Genomic DNA, 16,899 nt, shown 5'->3' with positions numbered 1-16,899 from the left:
CTATAGACCTCTTTCCTGTCAGAGTGGATTCTATAGAACACTTTCCTGTCAGAGTGGATTCGATAGAACACTTTCCTGTCAGAGTGGATTCTATAGAACACTTTCCTGTCAGAGTGGATTCTGCAGAACACTTTCCTGTCAGAGTGGATTCTATAGAACACTTTCCTGTCAGAGTGGATTCTATAGAACACTTTCCTGTCAGAGTGGATTCTATAGAACACTTTCCTGTCAGAGTGGATTCTATAGAACACTTTCCTGTCAGAGTGGATTCTATAGAACACTTTCCTGTCAGTGGATTCTATAGAACTCTTTCCTGTCAGAGTGGATTCTATAGAACACTTTCCTGTCAGAGTGGATTCTATAGAACACTTTCCTGTCAGTGGATTCTATAGAACACTTTCCTGTCAGAGTGGATTCTATAGAACACTTTCCTGTCAGAGTGGATTCTATAGAACACTTTCCTGTCAGAGTGGATTCTATAGAACACTTTCCTGTCAGAGTGGATTCTATAGAACACTTTCCTGTCAGTGGATTCTATAGAACACGTTCCTGTCTTTCCTGTCGGAGTGGATTCCATCCTCTTTCAATGCTTGACACCAACATAAAATAAACATTTCTGAGGGTGTATTCTCTGTTTACCCAGAAGTTAAATCTCATGTAGTTTGGTTAGTCTGTCCACATGAGATTAACAAGGGTGTGAAACAATGTATAACTTTCATAGTGACTGCAGAGTGTTGGGAATATGGCTCTTTTTCCCCCTACTGAAAAATATCTCTCGGCTGCTCGATTAAATCCTAGAATGACTTTGTCATCATAATCTTTAGCCCAGATGTTTTGGTCTGTTCTAGACATGATACAAACAAATTCAGGAACACATAAATCCAAATATTACTTTGATATGATTTATTTTAAAATTGAAAATACAGCTTTAGATGTTGAAACACAAATAACGCAACTTATCCAGTAGAGGCCTGTCAACCCAAGACAAAGCCAAGAGGGAGTTAGGTTCAACAGCCCAGAGGGAGTTAGGTTCAACAGCCCAGAGAGAGTTAGGTTCAACAGCCCAGAGGGAGTTAGGTTCAACAGCCCAGAGGGAGTTAGGTTCAACAGCCCAGAGAGAGTTAGGTTCAACAGCCCAGAGGGAGTTAGGTTCAACAGCCCAGAGGGAGTTAGGTTCAACAGCATGTCAACCCAAGACAAAGCCAAGAGGGAGTTAGGTTCAACAGCCCAGAGAGAGTTAGGTTCAACAGCCCAGAGGGAGTTAGGTTCAACAGCCCAGAGGGAGTTAGGTTCAACAGCATGTCAACCCAAGACAAAGACAGGAGGGAGTTAGGTTCAACAGCCCAGAGGGAGTTAGGTTCAACAGCCCAGAGAGAGTTAGGTTCAACAGCCCAGAGGGAGTTAGGTTCAACAGCCCAGAGGGAGTTAGGTTCAACAGCCCAGAGGGAGTTAGGTTCAACAGCCCAGAGGGAGTTAGGTTCAACAGCCCAGAGGGAGTTAGGTTCAACAGCATGTCAACCCTCACACGCCTTGTGCTTGTTCTGTGTAAATGTGTGTGTGTGTAAATGTTTGTGTGTGGTGTGTGTGTGTGTGTGTGTGTGTAAATGTTTTTGCGGTGTGTGTGTGTGTAAATGTTTTTGCGGTGTGTGTGTGTGTAAATGTTTTTGCGGTGTGTGTGTGTGTGTGTAAATGTTTGTGTGGTGTTTGTGTGGTGTGTGTGTGTAAATGTTTGTGTGGTGTGTGTGTGTAAATGTTTGTGTGGTGTGTGTGTAAATGTTTTTGCGGTGTGTGTGTAAATGTTTTTGCGGTGTGTGTGTACATGTTTTTGCGGTGTGTGTGTAAATGTTTTTGCGGCGTGTGTGTGTGTGTGTGTGTAAATGTTTATGTGGTGTGTGTGTGTAAATGTTTATGTGGTGTGTGTGTGTGTAAATGTTTGTGTGGTGTGTGTGTGTGTAAATGTTTTTGCGGTGTGTGTGTGTGTAAATGTTTTTGCGGTGTGTGTGTGTGTGTAAATGTTTGTGTGGTGTGTGTGTGTGTGTGTAAATGTTTGTGTGGTGTGTGTGTAAATGTTTTTGCGGTGTGTGTGTAAATGTTTTTGCGGCGTGTGTGTGTGTGTGTAAATGTTTATGTGGTGTGTGTGTGTGTGTGTGTGTGTGTGTGTGTGTGTGTGTGTGTGTGTGTGTGTGTGTGTGTGTGTGTGTGTGTGTGTGTGTGTGTGTGTGTGTGTGTGTGTGTGTGTGTGTGTGTTGGCATGTTAGTAGAACAACATTGAGAACAACAGTCAGTATAACTGTATAATATAGACTGGTCTGCAACAGGAAATATACCTCCGTTAGACTTATATAGGCCTCGGAAAATCAACAACCAACCACGTCCATACTTTCAGAATAATCCTCAGTAACCTTTAACCTTTCCCACAATCACATGGGGACAATATAAAGAAGACAGAGGAGTTTTCACATTTCCGCAGGTAGTCTCTCTACCGTACAGGTGAGCGTCACATGACGTCACTGTCCCAGTACCGTCGGGTAGTAAGGCTACCTAACGGCCGGGTAACGGAACGGGTTGGTCAGTCCCGGGAGAACACGTATTCGGTGTAGCTGGTCCAGATTTTGTCCTCGTTCGGGTCGCTGCTCGCGTACGCGCACGTCCCCGTGGAGCTGCAAGCCACCATGTGGAAACCGACCTCCGCGAGCCTGTCGAACGCCTGCTCGAGAAAATTATACTTCAGATAATACCGGGAGGTGTACCTCTCAGGTGGTTTGTCCGGGTCTCTGCTCTCGTTCAGAGTCTCTCCGAAAACTTCTTTGGCCAGGGACGTCTTTCCGCAAACCGTTATTCTGGCCACTCGTCTGAACTTGGCGTCCGTTTGAATATCCCTCCCGATGGTGTAGGAGCCCCGGTAACCAATGGTAATAAAGCCATGCTTCTGGAACGGGGAAGGAAGGCTCGGTGTCGGGCTGCTCACGGCCGTCGCCGTGATACTGCTACTACTCAGAGCGCACGCAAGCGAAGCCTCTTCCGGGTCCCCGTGCGCGCCCAGCTCGTCCCCGGGAGAGACGTCTTTACTCACTGTCCGTCTGAGACGCTGTGAGAGCTCATGCAGCTGGAAGAACTCTGCCTCCTTCTGTAACCGACCTCTCTCTTTGAAGAAGTCCGGTAAAACGATGTCCCTTTCCCGCAGATAATCCAGAATATACCTGAACAGAAATCCATCCCGGTCAAAGAAGTATCGTCCTTTGCGATCTTTCGGTAGTTCTGTAGGGTTCTTCTGTCTGAACATAGTCCACAGGAGAGAGTTTGGGACGGAGACTAAAGTTGCGTGTCGAGTTACATACACTTGCCCGCCGACGTTTAATTCTATTATATCAGAAAAGGACGACTGTTGGTTCTCGCTGTGTGCCATGTCTCTCCTGCGCGCCTGGCTGGGTAGAACTCCAACCGACTTGGAGAATCCAGGAAACGGACAAAAAAATAACAACAGTACAAATGTAACGGGTTTTGTTTATATGGCTGGAGTTGTGTGGGAGGAGAGAGGAGGAGACGGACTGGGGACGCAGCAGAATATTGCTGAAAAGTTAACTCTTCATGGACAGAGTTTTTGACTTCCCCTTCAGTCAGTATGGAAGACTACTCTTTTATTACAAGTAAAGCTATGAATCCACTCAAGACTAGTGGTGTAAAGTAATTAAGTAAAAAATACTTTCAAGTACTACTTAAGTAGTTTTTTTTTACGGTATCTGTACTTTACTATTTATATTTTTGACTACTTTTACTTTTACTTCACTATATTCCTAAAGAAAATAATGTACTTTTTTACTCCGTACATTTTCCTTGACACCCTAAAGTACTCGTTCCATTTCGAATGCTCAGCAGGACTGGACAATTGTCCAATTCACACACTTCTCAAGAGTCGTCCCTACTGCCTCTGATCTGACAGATTCACTAAAACACAAATGCTTCGTTTGTAAATGAGTGTTGGAGTGTGGCTTCTGGATATCCTGAAAAAAAGAAAAATGGTGCCGTCTGGTTTGCTTAATAATATAAAGAATGTGAAATTATTTATACTTTTACTTTTGATACTGAAGTATATTTAAAACCAACTACTTTTAGACTTTTACTCACGTAGTTTTTCACTGGCGGACTTTCACTTTTACTTGAGTCATTTTCTATTAAGGTATCTTTACTTTTACTCAAGTATGACAATTGACTATTTTTTCCACCGTTGGTCAAGACAGGAAGAGACTGACATCTAGTGGGGATGATGAGTGCATATAAGGCCACGTTTACACAGGAAGCCCAATTCTCATATTTTCCCACTAATTCTTATTTTTGACCAATCTGATCAGATCTTTTGCCAATAACTGGGGAAAAAATGGTCAGAATTGGGCTGCCTGTATAAACAGGGGTTCTCAATAGACAGAGACCCTCCAAGCCTTCAGGGGTTCTCAATAGACAGAGACCCTCCAAGCCTTCAGGGGTTCTCAATAGACAGAGACCCTCCAAGCCTTCAGGGGTTCTCAATAGACAGAGACCCTCCAAGCCTTCAGGGGTTCTCAATAGACAGAGACCCTCCAAGCCTTCAGGGGTTCTCAATAGACAGAGACCCTCCAAGCCAATAGACAGAGACCCTCCAAGCCTTCAGTGGTTCTCAATAGACAGAGACCCTCCAAGCCTTCAGTGGTTCTCAATAGACAGAGACCCTCCAAGCCTTCAGTGGTTCTCAATAGACAGAGACCCTCCAAGCCTTCAGGGGTTCCCAATAGACAGAGACCCTCCAAGCCTTCAGGGGTTCTCAATAGACAGAGACCCTCCAAGCCTTCAGGGGTTCTCAATAGACAGAGACCCTCCAAGCCTTCAGGGGTTCCCAATAGACAGAGACCCTCCAAGCCTTCAGGGGTTCCCAATAGACAGAGACCCTCCAAGCCTTCAGGGGTTCCCAATAGACAGAGACCCTCCAAGCCAATAGACAGAGACCCTCCAAGCCTTCAGGGGTTCCCAATAGACAGAGACCCTCCAAGCCAATAGACAGAGACCCTCCAAGCCTCCAGGGGTTCCCAATAGACAGAGACCCTCCAAGCCTTCAGTGGTTCTCAATAGACAGAGACCCTCCAAGCCTTCAGGGGTTCTCAATAGACAGAGACCCTCCAAGCCTTCAGTGGTTCTCAATAGACAGAGACCCTCCAAGCCTTCAGGGGTTCTCAATAGACAGAGACCCTCCAAGCCTTCAGGGGTTCTCAATAGACAGAGACCCTCCAAGCCTTCAGGGGTTCTCAATAGACAGAGACCCTCCAAGCCTTCAGGGGTTCTCAATAGACAGAGACCCTCCAAGCCTTCAGGGGTTCTCAATAGACAGAGACCCTCCAAGCCTTCAGTGGTTCTCAATAGACAGAGACCCTCCAAGCCTTCAGGGGTTCTCAATAGACAGAGACCCTCCAAGCCAATAGACAGAGACCCTCCAAGCCTTCAGGGGTTCTCAATAGACAGAGACCCTCCAAGCCTTCAGGGGTTCTCAATAGACAGAGACCCTCCAAGCCTTCAGGGGTTCTCAATAGACAGAGACCCTCCAAGCCTTCAGGGGTTCTCAATAGACAGAGACCCTCCAAGCCTTCAGGGGTTCCCAATAGACAGAGACCCTCCAAGCCTTCAGGGGTTCTCAATAGACAGAGACCCTCCAAGCCTTCAGGGGTTCTCAATAGACAGAGACCCTCCAAGCCTTCAGGGGTTCTCAATAGACAGAGACCCTCCAAGCCAATAGACAGAGACCCTCCAAGCCTTCAGGGGTTCTCAATAGACAGAGACCCTCCAAGCCTTCAGGGGTTCTCAATAGACAGAGACCCTCCAAGCCTTCAGGGGTTCTCAATAGACAGAGACCCTCCAAGCCTTCAGGGGTTCTCAATAGACAGAGACCCTCCAAGCCAATAGACAGAGACCCTCCAAGCCTTCAGGGGTTCTCAATAGACAGAGACCCTCCAAGCCAATAGACAGAGACCCTCCAAGCCTTCAGGGGTTCTCAATAGACAGAGACCCTCCAAGCCTTCAGGGGTTCTCAATAGACAGAGACCCTCCAAGCCTTCAGGGGTTCTCAATAGACAGAGACCCTCCAAGCCTTCAGGGGTTCTCAATAGACAGAGACCCTCCAAGCCTTCAGGGGTTCTCAATAGACAGAGACCCTCCAAGCCTTCAGGGGTTCTCAATAGACAGAGACCCTCCAAGCCTTCAGGGGTTCTCAATAGACAGAGACCCTCCAAGCCTTCAGGGGTTCTCAATAGACAGAGACCCTCCAAGCCTTCAGGGGTTCTCAATAGACAGAGACCCTCCAAGCCTTCAGGGGTTCTCAATAGACAGAGACCCTCCAAGCCTTCAGGGGTTCTCAATAGACAGAGACCCTCCAAGCCTTCAGGGGTTCTCAATAGACAGAGACCCTCCAAGCCTTCAGGGGTTCTCAATAGACAGAGACCCTCCAAGCCTTCAGGGGTTCTCAATAGACAGAGACCCTCCAAGCCTTCAGGGGTTCTCAATAGACAGAGACCCTCCAAGCCTTCAGGGGTTCTCAATAGACAGAGACCCTCCAAGCCTTCAGTGGTTCTCAATAGACAGAGACCCTCCAAGCCTTCAGTGGTTCTCAATAGACAGAGACCCTCCAAGCCTTCAGGGGTTCTCAATAGACAGAGACCCTCCAAGCCTTCAGGGGTTCTCAATAGACAGAGACCCTCCAAGCCTTCAGTGGTTCTCAATAGACAGAGACCCTCCAAGCCTTCAGGGGTTCTCAATAGACAGAGACCCTCCAAGCCAATAGACAGAGACCCTCCAAGCCTTCAGGGGTTCTCAATAGACAGAGACCCTCCAAGCCTTCAGGGGTTCTCAATAGACAGAGACCCTCCAAGCCTTCAGGGGTTCTCAATAGACAGAGACCCTCCAAGCCAATAGACAGAGACCCTCCAAGCCTTCAGGGGTTCTCAATAGACAGAGACCCTCCAAGCCTTCAGGGGTTCTCAATAGACAGAGACCCTCCAAGCCTTCAGGGGTTCTCAATAGACAGAGACCCTCCAAGCCTTCAGGGGTTCTCAATAGACAGAGACCCTCCAAGCCTTCAGGGGTTCTCAATAGACAGAGACCCTCCAAGCCTTCAGTGGTTCTCAATAGACAGAGACCCTCCAAGCCTTCAGGGGTTCTCAATAGACAGAGACCCTCCAAGCCTTCAGGGGTTCTCAATAGACAGAGACCCTCCAAGCCTTCAGGGGTTCTCAATAGACAGAGACCCTCCAAGCCTTCAGGGGTTCTCAATAGACAGAGACCCTCCAAGCCTTCAGTGGTTCTCAATAGACAGAGACCCTCCAAGCCTTCAGGGGTTCTCAATAGACAGAGACCCTCCAAGCCTTCAGGGGTTCTCAATTGACAGAGACCCTCCAAGCCTTCAGTGGTTCTCAATAGACAGAGACCCTCCAAGCCTTCAGGGGTTCTCAATAGACAGAGACCCTCCAAGCCAATAGACAGAGACCCTCCAAGCCTTCAGGGGTTCTCAATAGACAGAGACCCTCCAAGCCTTCAGGGGTTCTCAATAGACAGAGACCCTCCAAGCCTTCAGGGGTTCTCAATAGACAGAGACCCTCCAAGCCTTCAGGGGTTCTCAATAGACAGAGACCCTCCAAGCCTTCAGGGGTTCTCAATAGACAGAGACCCTCCAAGCCAATAGACAGAGACCCTCCAAGCCTTCAGGGGTTCTCAATAGACAGAGACCCTCCAAGCCAATAGACAGAGACCCTCCAAGCCTTCAGGGGTTCTCAATAGACAGAGACCCTCCAAGCCTTCAGGGGTTCTCAATAGACAGAGACCCTCCAAGCCTTCAGGGGTTCTCAATAGACAGAGACCCTCCAACCCTTCAGGGGTTCTCAATAGACAGAGACCCTCCAAGCCTTCAGGGGTTCTCAATAGACAGAGACCCTCCAAGCCAATAGACAGAGACCCTCCAAGCCTTCAGGGGTTCTCAATAGACAGAGACCCTCCAAGCCAATAGACAGAGACCCTCCAAGCCTTCAGGGGTTCTCAATAGACAGAGACCCTCCAAGCCTTCAGGGGTTCTCAATAGACAGAGACCCTCCAAGCCTTCAGGGGTTCTCAATAGACAGAGACCCTCCAAGCCTTCAGTGGTTCTCAATAGACAGAGACCCTCCAAGCCAATAGACAGAGACCCTCCAAGCCTTCAGTGGTTCTCAATAGACAGAGACCCTCCAAGCCTTCAGTGGTTCTCAATAGACAGAGACCCTCCATGCCAATAGACAGAGACCCTCCAAGCCAATAGACAGAGACCCTCCAAGCCTTCAGTGGTTCTCAATAGACAGAGACCCTCCATGCCAATAGACAGAGACCCTCCAAGCCAATAGACAGAGACCCTCCAAGCCTTCAGTGGTTCTCGATAGACAGAGACCCTCCATGCCAATAGACAGAGACCCTCCATGCCAATAGACAGAGACCCTCCAAGCCAATAGACAGAGACCCTCCAAGTCAATAGACAGAGACCCTCCAAGCCTTCAGTGGTACTCAATAGACAGAGACCCTCCAAGCCAATAGACAGAGACCCTCCAAGCCTTCAGTGGTTCTCAATAGACAGAGACCCTCCAAGCCAATAGACAGAGACCCTCCAAGCCTTCAGTGGTTCTCAATAGACAGAGACCCTCCAAGCCAATAGACAGAGACCCTCCAAGCCAATAGACAGAGACCCTCCAGATAATTGAACAAGAGTGACATCTAGTGTCCAATGTAGAAAAATGCAGATCGGAACATGACTTGAGCACATCTTCATTCTTATCACGTATCACCAGTGGAGAGAGCAGTAACACAGGCTATCTACAGTAAGGGACTGACCAGGGACTACTAGACAGTCCTGATAGTGGTCTGAGAGCAGTAACACAGGCTATCTACAGTAAGGGGCTGAACAGGGACTACTAGACAGTCCTGATAGTAGGCTATCTACAGTAAGGGACTGACCAGGGACTCCTAGACAGTCCTGATAGTGGTCTGAGAGCAGTAACACAGGCTATCTACAGTAAGGGACTGAACAGGGACTCCTAGACAGTCCTGATAGTGGTCTGAGAGCAGTAACACAGGCTATCTACAGTAAGGGACTGACCAGGGACTCCTAGACAGTCCTGATAGTGGTCTGAGAGCAGGCTATCTACAGTAAGGGACTGACCAGGGACTCCTAGACAGTCCCGATAGTGGTCTGAGAGCAGTAACACAGGCCATCTACAGTAAGGGACTGACCAGGGACTACTAGACAGTCCTGATAGTGGTCTGAGAGCAGGCTATCTACAGTAAGGGACTGACCAGGGACTCCTAGACAGTCCCGATAGTGGTCTGAGAGCAGTAACACAGGCTATCTACAGTAAGGGACTGACCAGGGACTACTAGACAGTCCCGATAGTGGTCTGAGAGCAGTAACACAGGCCATCTACAGTAAGGGACTGACCAGGGACTACTAGACAGTCCTGATAGTGGTCTGAGAGCAGGCTATCTACAGTAAGGGACTGACCAGGGACTACTAGACAGTCCTGATAGTGGTCTGAGAGCAGTAACACAGGCTATCTACAGTAAGGGGACTGACCAGGGACTCCTAGACAGTCCTGATAGTGGTCTGAGAGCAGGCTATCTACAGTAAGGGGACTGAACAGGGGACTCCTAGACAGTCCTGATAGTGGTCTGAGAGCAGGCTATCTACAGTAAGGGGACTGACCAGGGACTACTAGACAGTCCTGATAGGTGGTCTGAGAGCAGGCTATCTACAGTAAGGGACTGAACAGGGACTACTAGACAGTCCTGATAGTGGTCTGAGAGCAGGCTATCTACAGTAAGGGACTGACCAGGGACTACTAGACAGTCCCGATAGTGGTCTGAGAGCAGTAACACAGGCTATCTACAGTAAGGGGACTGAACAGGGACTCCTAGACAGTCCCGATAGTGGTCTCCTGAGGACTTATCTAGTGATCTGAGGACCATTGACTTTAAAGAGCGGCCCCAGATCAGATGTCCCAGGGGGCACCACTGAGATAATAACCCTGGAGTGGAAATAGTCCTTTTAGGATCACTGGACTGTTAAGTTCCTAAATGGCTCTAAACAGCTGATTGACCCTTTACCTAAAACATATGCGGACACTTGGACTTATGACAGAGAGATGGTTGAACCAGCTAGTATGATGAGCTGTTGTATTGTCAGCTGATTATTAGAGAGGAGCAGCCACAGCATTTCAAATCAAAGCTGCTAAATTATAGGTAAAATAGAATAGAATAGAACAGAACAGAATAGAACAGAATAGAACAGAATAGAATAGAATAGAATAGAATAGAATAGAATAGAACAGAATAGAATAGAACAGAATAGAACAGAATAGAATAGAATAGAACAGAACAGAATAGAACAAAACAGAATAGAGCAGAACAGAATAGAATAGAACAGAATAGAATAGAATAGAACAGAATAGAACAGAATAGAATAGAATAGAATAGAACAGAACAGAATAGAGCAGAATAGAATAGAACAGGATAGAACAGAATAGAACAAAACAGAATAGAACAGAATAGAACAAAACAGAATAGAACAGAACAGAATAGAGCAGAATATTATAGACTAGCATATCATAGAAAAGCAAAGAATAGAACAGAACAGAATAGAACAGAACAGAACAGAACAGAATAGAATAGAACAGAACAGAACAGAATAGAATAGAATAGAATACAACATAATAGAATAGAACAGGATAGAACAGAATAGAACAAAACAGAATAGAACAGAATAGAACAAAACAGAATAGAACAGAACAGAATAGAGCAGAATATTATAGACTAGCATATCATAGAAAAGCAAAGAATAGAACAGAACAGAATAGATCAGAACATATTAGCATAGAAAAGAATAGCATAGAATAACAGTATTTTTTTATTTAGAGAGAACCTCTATATCTCTGTCCATCAGTATCTCTTCTAGATTAGACATTCCTGGTTAGACCAATTCTCAAATCATTTCATCCTATACGGTGCCTTCGGAAAGTATTCAGACCCCTTGGCTTTTTCCACATTTTGTTACATTACAGTCTTATTCTAAAATGGATTAAATACCAAAAAAATCCTCAGTAATCTACCCACAATACCCCATAATCCCCTTCCCTTTTTCAGGATGACAACGCCCCTGTGCACAGAAGCCATGTCCATACAGAAATGGTTTGTCAAGCTCGGCGTGGAAGAACTTGACTGGCCCGCACAGAGCCCTGACCTCAACCCCCTCGAACACCTTTGGGATGAATTGGAACGCCGACTGCGAGCCAGGCCTAATCGCCCAACATCAGGGCCCGACCTCACTAATGCCCTTGTGGCTGAATGGAATCAAGTCCCCGCAGAAATGTTCCAACATCTAGTGGAAAACCTTCCCAGAAGAGTGGAGGCTGTTATAGCAGCAAAGGGGGGGACCAACTCCATATTAATGCCTTCCCAGAAGAGTGGAGGCTGTTATAGCAGCAAAGGGGGGACCAACTCCATATTAATGACTTCCCTGAAGAGTGGAGGCTGTTATAGCAGCAAAGGGGGGACCAACTCCATATTAATGACTTCCCAGAAGAATGGAGGCTGTTATAGCAGCAAAGGGGGGACCAACTCCATATTAATGACTTCCCTGAAGAGTGGAGGCTGTTATAGCAGCAAAGGGGGGACCAACTCCATATTAATGACTTCCCAGAAGAATGGAGGCTGTTATAGCAGCAAAGGGGGGGACCAACTCCATATTAATGACTTCCCTGAAGAGTGGAGGCTGTTATAGCAGCAAAGGGGGGGACCAACTCCATATTAATGACTTCCCAGAAGAATGGAGGCTGTTATAGCAGCAAAGGGGGGACCAACTCCATATTAATGCCCCTGATTATGGAATGAGATGTTGGACGAGCAGGTGTCCACATACTTTTGGCCGTGTAGTGTATGAGAGAGAGAGAGAGAGAGAGAGAGAGAGAGAGAGAGAGAGAGAGAGAGAGAGAGAGAGAGAGAGAGAGAGAGAGAGAGAGAGAGAGAGAGAGAGAGAGAGAGAGAGAGAGAGAGAGAGAGAGAGAGAGAGAGAGAGAGAGAGAGAGAGAGAGAGAGAGAGAGAGAGAGAGAGAGAGAGAGAGAGAGAGAGAGAGAGAGAGAGAGAGAGAGAGAGAGAGAGAGAGAGAGAGAGAGAGAGAGAGAGAGAGAGAGAGAGAGAGAGAGAGAGAGAGAGAGAGAGAGAGAGAGAGAGAGAGAGAAAAAAAAAGAGGGGGTGATATTGATCCCATGCCTCTAGCTCCATTAGCAGAAGGTCACACAGGCACATGGAGGATACAGGAGGATAATTGGGCACCACCGGAGGATGAGAAACCATGTATAACAACGGCCCCAAATAGCACCCTATTCCCTATATGGAGCACTGCCTTTGACCCAGGCCCATAGGGGATAGGGTGCTATTGGGATGAACAATACGTTTGGGCTCTCTCCTCTACTCTGCTGAATAAGAGGACAATATAATCGAATCTCCTCTACTCTGCTGAATAGAGGACAATATAATGCATCTCCCTCTACCCTGCTGAATAAGAGGACAATATAATGAATCTCTCTCTACCCTGCTGAATAAGAGGACAATATAATGCATCTCCCTCTACCCTGCTGAATAAGAGGACAATATAATGCATCTCTCCCTACCCTGCTGATTAAGAGGGACAATATAATGAATCTCCCTCTACCCTGCTGAATAAGAGGACAATATAATGCATCCTCTCTACCCTTGCTGATAAGAGGACAATATAATGCATCTCCTCTACCCTGCTGAATAAGAGGACAATATAATGCATCTCCCTCTACTCTGCTGATATAGAGGACAATATAATGCATCTCCCTCTACCCTGCTGAATAAGAGGACAATATAATGAATCTCTCACTCTACCCTGCTGAATAAGAGGACAATATAATGCATCTCTCCCTCTACCCTGCTGAATAAGAGGACAATATAATGCATCTCCCTCTACCCTGCTGAATAAGAGGACAATATAATGGATCTCCCTCTACCCTGCTGAATAAGAGGACAATATAATGCATCTCACTCTACCCTGCTGAATAAGAGGACAATATAAATGCATCTCCCTCTACCCTGCTAGAAATTAAGGAGGACAATATAATGCATCTCTCACTACCCTGCTGAATAAGAGGACAATATAATGCATCTCTCACTCTACCCTGCTGAATAAGAGGACAATATAATGCATCTCCCTCTACCCTGCTGAATAAGAGGACAATATAATGCATCTCTCACTCTACCCTGCTGAATAAGAGGACAATATAATGGATCTCCCTCTACCCTGCTGAATAAGAGGACAATATAATGCATCTCCCTCTACCCTGCTGAATAAGAGGACAATATAATGCATCTCACTCTACCCTGCTGAATAAGAGGACAATATAATGCATCTCTCCACTACCCTGCTGAATAAGAGGACAATATAATGCATCTCTCACTCTACCCTGCTGAATAAGAGGACAATATAATGCATCTCCCTCTACCCTGCTGAATAAGAGGACAATATAATGCATCTCTCCCTCTACCCTGCTGAATAAGAGGACAATATAATGAATCTCCCTCTACCCTGCTGAATAAGAGGACAATATAATGCATCTCTCACTCTACCCTGCTGAATAAGAGGACAATATAATGCATCTCCCTCTACCCTGCTGAATAAGAGGACAATATAATGCATCTCTCACTCTACCCTGCTGAATAAGAGGACAATATAATGGATCTCCCTCTACCCTGCTGAATAAGAGGACAATATAATGGATCTCTCACTCTACCCTGCTGAATAAGAGGACAATATAATGCATCTCCCTCTACCCTGCTGAATAAGAGGACAATATAATGCATCTCTCCCTCTACCCTGCTGAATAAGAGGACAATATAATGGATCTCCCTCTACCCTGCTGAATAAGAGGACAATATAATGGATCTCCCTCTACCCTGCTGAATAAGAGGACAATATAATGCATCTCCCTCTACCCTGCTGAATAAGAGGACAATATAATGCATCTCTCCCTCTACCCTGCTGAATAAGAGGACAATATAATGCATCTCTCACTCTACCCTGTTGAATAAGAGGACAATATAATGCATCTCTCACTACCCTGCTGAATAAGAGGACAATATAATGCATCTCCCTCTACCCTGCTGAATAAGAGGACAATATAATGCATCTCTCCCTCTACCCTGCTGAATAAGAGGACAATATAATGCATCTCTCCCTCTACCCTGCTGAATAAGAGGACAATATAATGGATCTCCCTCTACCCTGCTGAATAAGAGGACAATATAATGCATCTCTCCCTCTACCCTGCTGAATAAGAGGACAATATAATGCATCTCTCCCTCTACCCTGCTGAATAAGAGGACAATATAATGCATCTCTCCCTCTACCCTGCTGAATAAGAGGACAATATAATGCATCTCTCCCTCTACCCTGCTGAATAAGAGGACAATATAATGGATCTCCCTCTACCCTGCTGAATAAGAGGACAATATAATGCATCTCCCTCTACCCTGCTGAATAAGAGGACAATATAATGCATCTCTCCCTCTACCCTGCTGAATAAGAGGACAATATAATGCATCTCTCCCTCTACCCTGCTGAATAAGAGGACAATATAATGGATCTCCCTCTACCCTGCTGAATAAGAGGACAATATAATGCATCTCTCCCTACCCTGCTGAATAAGAGGACAATATAATGCATCTCCCTCTACCCTGCTGAATAAGAGGACAATATAATGCATCTCTCCCTCTACCCTGCTGAATAAGAGGACAATATAATGCATCTCTCCCTACCCTGCTGAATAAGAGGACAATATAATGCATCTCCCTCTACCCTGCTGAATAAGAGGACAATATAATGCATCTCTCTCTACCCTGCTGAATAAGAGGACAATATAATGCATCTCTCCCTCTACCCTGCTGAATAAGAGGACAATATAATGGATCTCACTCTACTCTGCTGAATAAGAGGACAATATAATGCATCTCCCTCTACCCTGTTTAATAAGAGGACAATATAATGCATCTCTCCCTCTACCCTGCTGAATAAGAGGACAATATAATGCATCTCTCCCTCTACCCTGTTTAATAACCCTCCTATTATGTTGCGGGTCAATTGCACCTATTTTCCACTTCTGAATTGTCTAAAATACTAGTTAACCTCTCGTTTTCTCCATTAAATAACTTTTCCTCGTTCAGGGTCGTGAACCTAACTTCATAATGTTGGACACACTGATGTGTTGTGGAATGTCGGTGTAGATTTTGTATACGGACATGATGCTGGGTCCCGTGTGGCTCAGTTGGCAGAGCATGGTGTTTGCAACGCCAGGGTTGTGGGTTCGATTCCCACGGGGGGACCAGTACGGAGAAAGAATTTATGAAATGTATGTATTCACTACTGTAAGTCGCTCTGGATAAGAGCGTCTGTTAAATGACTAAAATGTAAAAAAAAAAATGTAATGCTGTAGGTCATTCTGACCCGGAGGTTTTCATGTGTACAGATATTTTTTTGCACAGGTCCAAAATAAACACGTGTTTTTTTTACTATTAATTCATTTATAATTATGTTTTGGGTGAAAAGGAGCTTTTTCCCAGGTTTCTGTTTCTCAGTGCGAGAACAGCAGGTCTCTGACACGGACACACAGAATGAGCTACAAACAGAAAAATGTTTGTTTGTGAGAAGAAAAAAAAAAACATATTTCCTAAGTTCTTGAATATAACGTTTTTTGAAATCAAATGTATTTCTTCTTTCTGACAAGACAAAATAAAGTTTTGTCGGGTTTTTACTTGAGTTTAAACTGTGTTTGTTTACTCTCCCTCTCTTCACTCACCAGTCAGATTGTTGTTATGTGACCCAGAGACGACGCGGGGCTGTGTGTGTGTGTGTGTGTGTGTGTGTGTGTGTGTGTGTGTGTGTGTGTGTGTGTGTGTGTGTGTGTGTGTGTGTGTGTGTGTGTGTGTGTGTGTGTGTGTGTGTGTGTGTGTGTGTGTGTGCGCGAGAGACACACACACCGGGCAGAGCCTGCCAATCAGGAAGGGAGAGGTTAGGAGGGTTACTGCTCTGCCTCTACTACCCACTCTACCCCCACGCACACCCAGACACACACACTGTCAGCATAGACAGGTATACAGGTAGAGACAGGTATACAGGTAGAGACAGGTATATACAGGTAGAGACAGGTAGAGACAGGTATATACAGGTAGAGCGAAGGGAGCCACTGGAGTTGTTTAAAGCAATGATGAAATCCTTTTCTCCTCTTAATATCTCTCTCTCTCTCTCTGTCTCTCTCTCTCTCTGTCTCTCTCTGTCTGTCTCTTTCTGTCTCTCTCTCTCTCTCTCTCCGTCTCTCTCTGTCTCTGTCTCTCTCTCTGTCTCTCTCTGTCTCTCTCTCTCTCCGTCTCTCTCTGTCTCTCTCTGTCTCTCTCTCTGTCTCTCTCTCTCTCTCTCTCTCTCTACTAACCAATCAGCTGCTACACCAGACCAGACAGCACCTGTTACTAACCAATCAGCTGCTACATCAGACCAGACAGCACCTGTTACTAACCAATCAGCTGCTACATCAGACCAGACAGCACCTGTTACTAACCAATCAGCTGCTACATCGGGGGGGGGGGGGGGGGGGGGGGGGACAGAGCGAGACAGAGGGTGGGGGGGAGATAGGGAGAGAGACAGAGGGTGGGGGGGAGATGGGGGGAGAGACAGAGGGTGGGGGGGAAGATAGGGAGAGAGACAGAGGGTGGGGGGAAGATAGAGAGAGAGAGAGAGAGATTCCTCTGGCTGGTGATTTGAACAGTATTCTAATGAGATATTCCACAGCTGGCCCGTTGCT

General features: G+C 46.2%; 1 protein-coding gene across 1 annotated transcript; it reads right to left on the bottom strand.

Moving 5' to 3' along the window:
• Positions 1-888: 888 nt before the first annotated feature.
• Positions 889-3,538, bottom strand: LOC106575018 (BTB/POZ domain-containing protein KCTD12-like). Its single transcript, XM_014151149.3, has one exon. It carries the CDS (start codon positions 3,404-3,406, stop codon positions 2,570-2,572), a length of 837 nt encoding a protein of 278 aa, XP_014006624.1. The 5' UTR covers positions 3,407-3,538; the 3' UTR covers positions 889-2,569.
• Between the last annotated feature and the right edge of the window lie 13,361 nt (positions 3,539-16,899).

This window comes from Salmo salar, chromosome 17 (genome assembly GCF_965601325.2).
Source record: "Salmo salar chromosome 17, fSalSal1, whole genome shotgun sequence".
In the NCBI taxonomy this organism is placed as follows: Eukaryota; Metazoa; Chordata; class Actinopteri; order Salmoniformes; family Salmonidae; genus Salmo; species Salmo salar.
Note: the sequence above shows the minus strand (reverse complement) of the source record. Positions and strands in the feature narration are given on the sequence as shown.

Excerpts from the sequence above, each read along its gene's own strand:
- LOC106575018 (XM_014151149.3), bottom strand. The coding sequence starts at position 3,406 with ATGGCACACAGCGAGAACCAACAGTCGTCCTTTTCTGATATAATAGAA.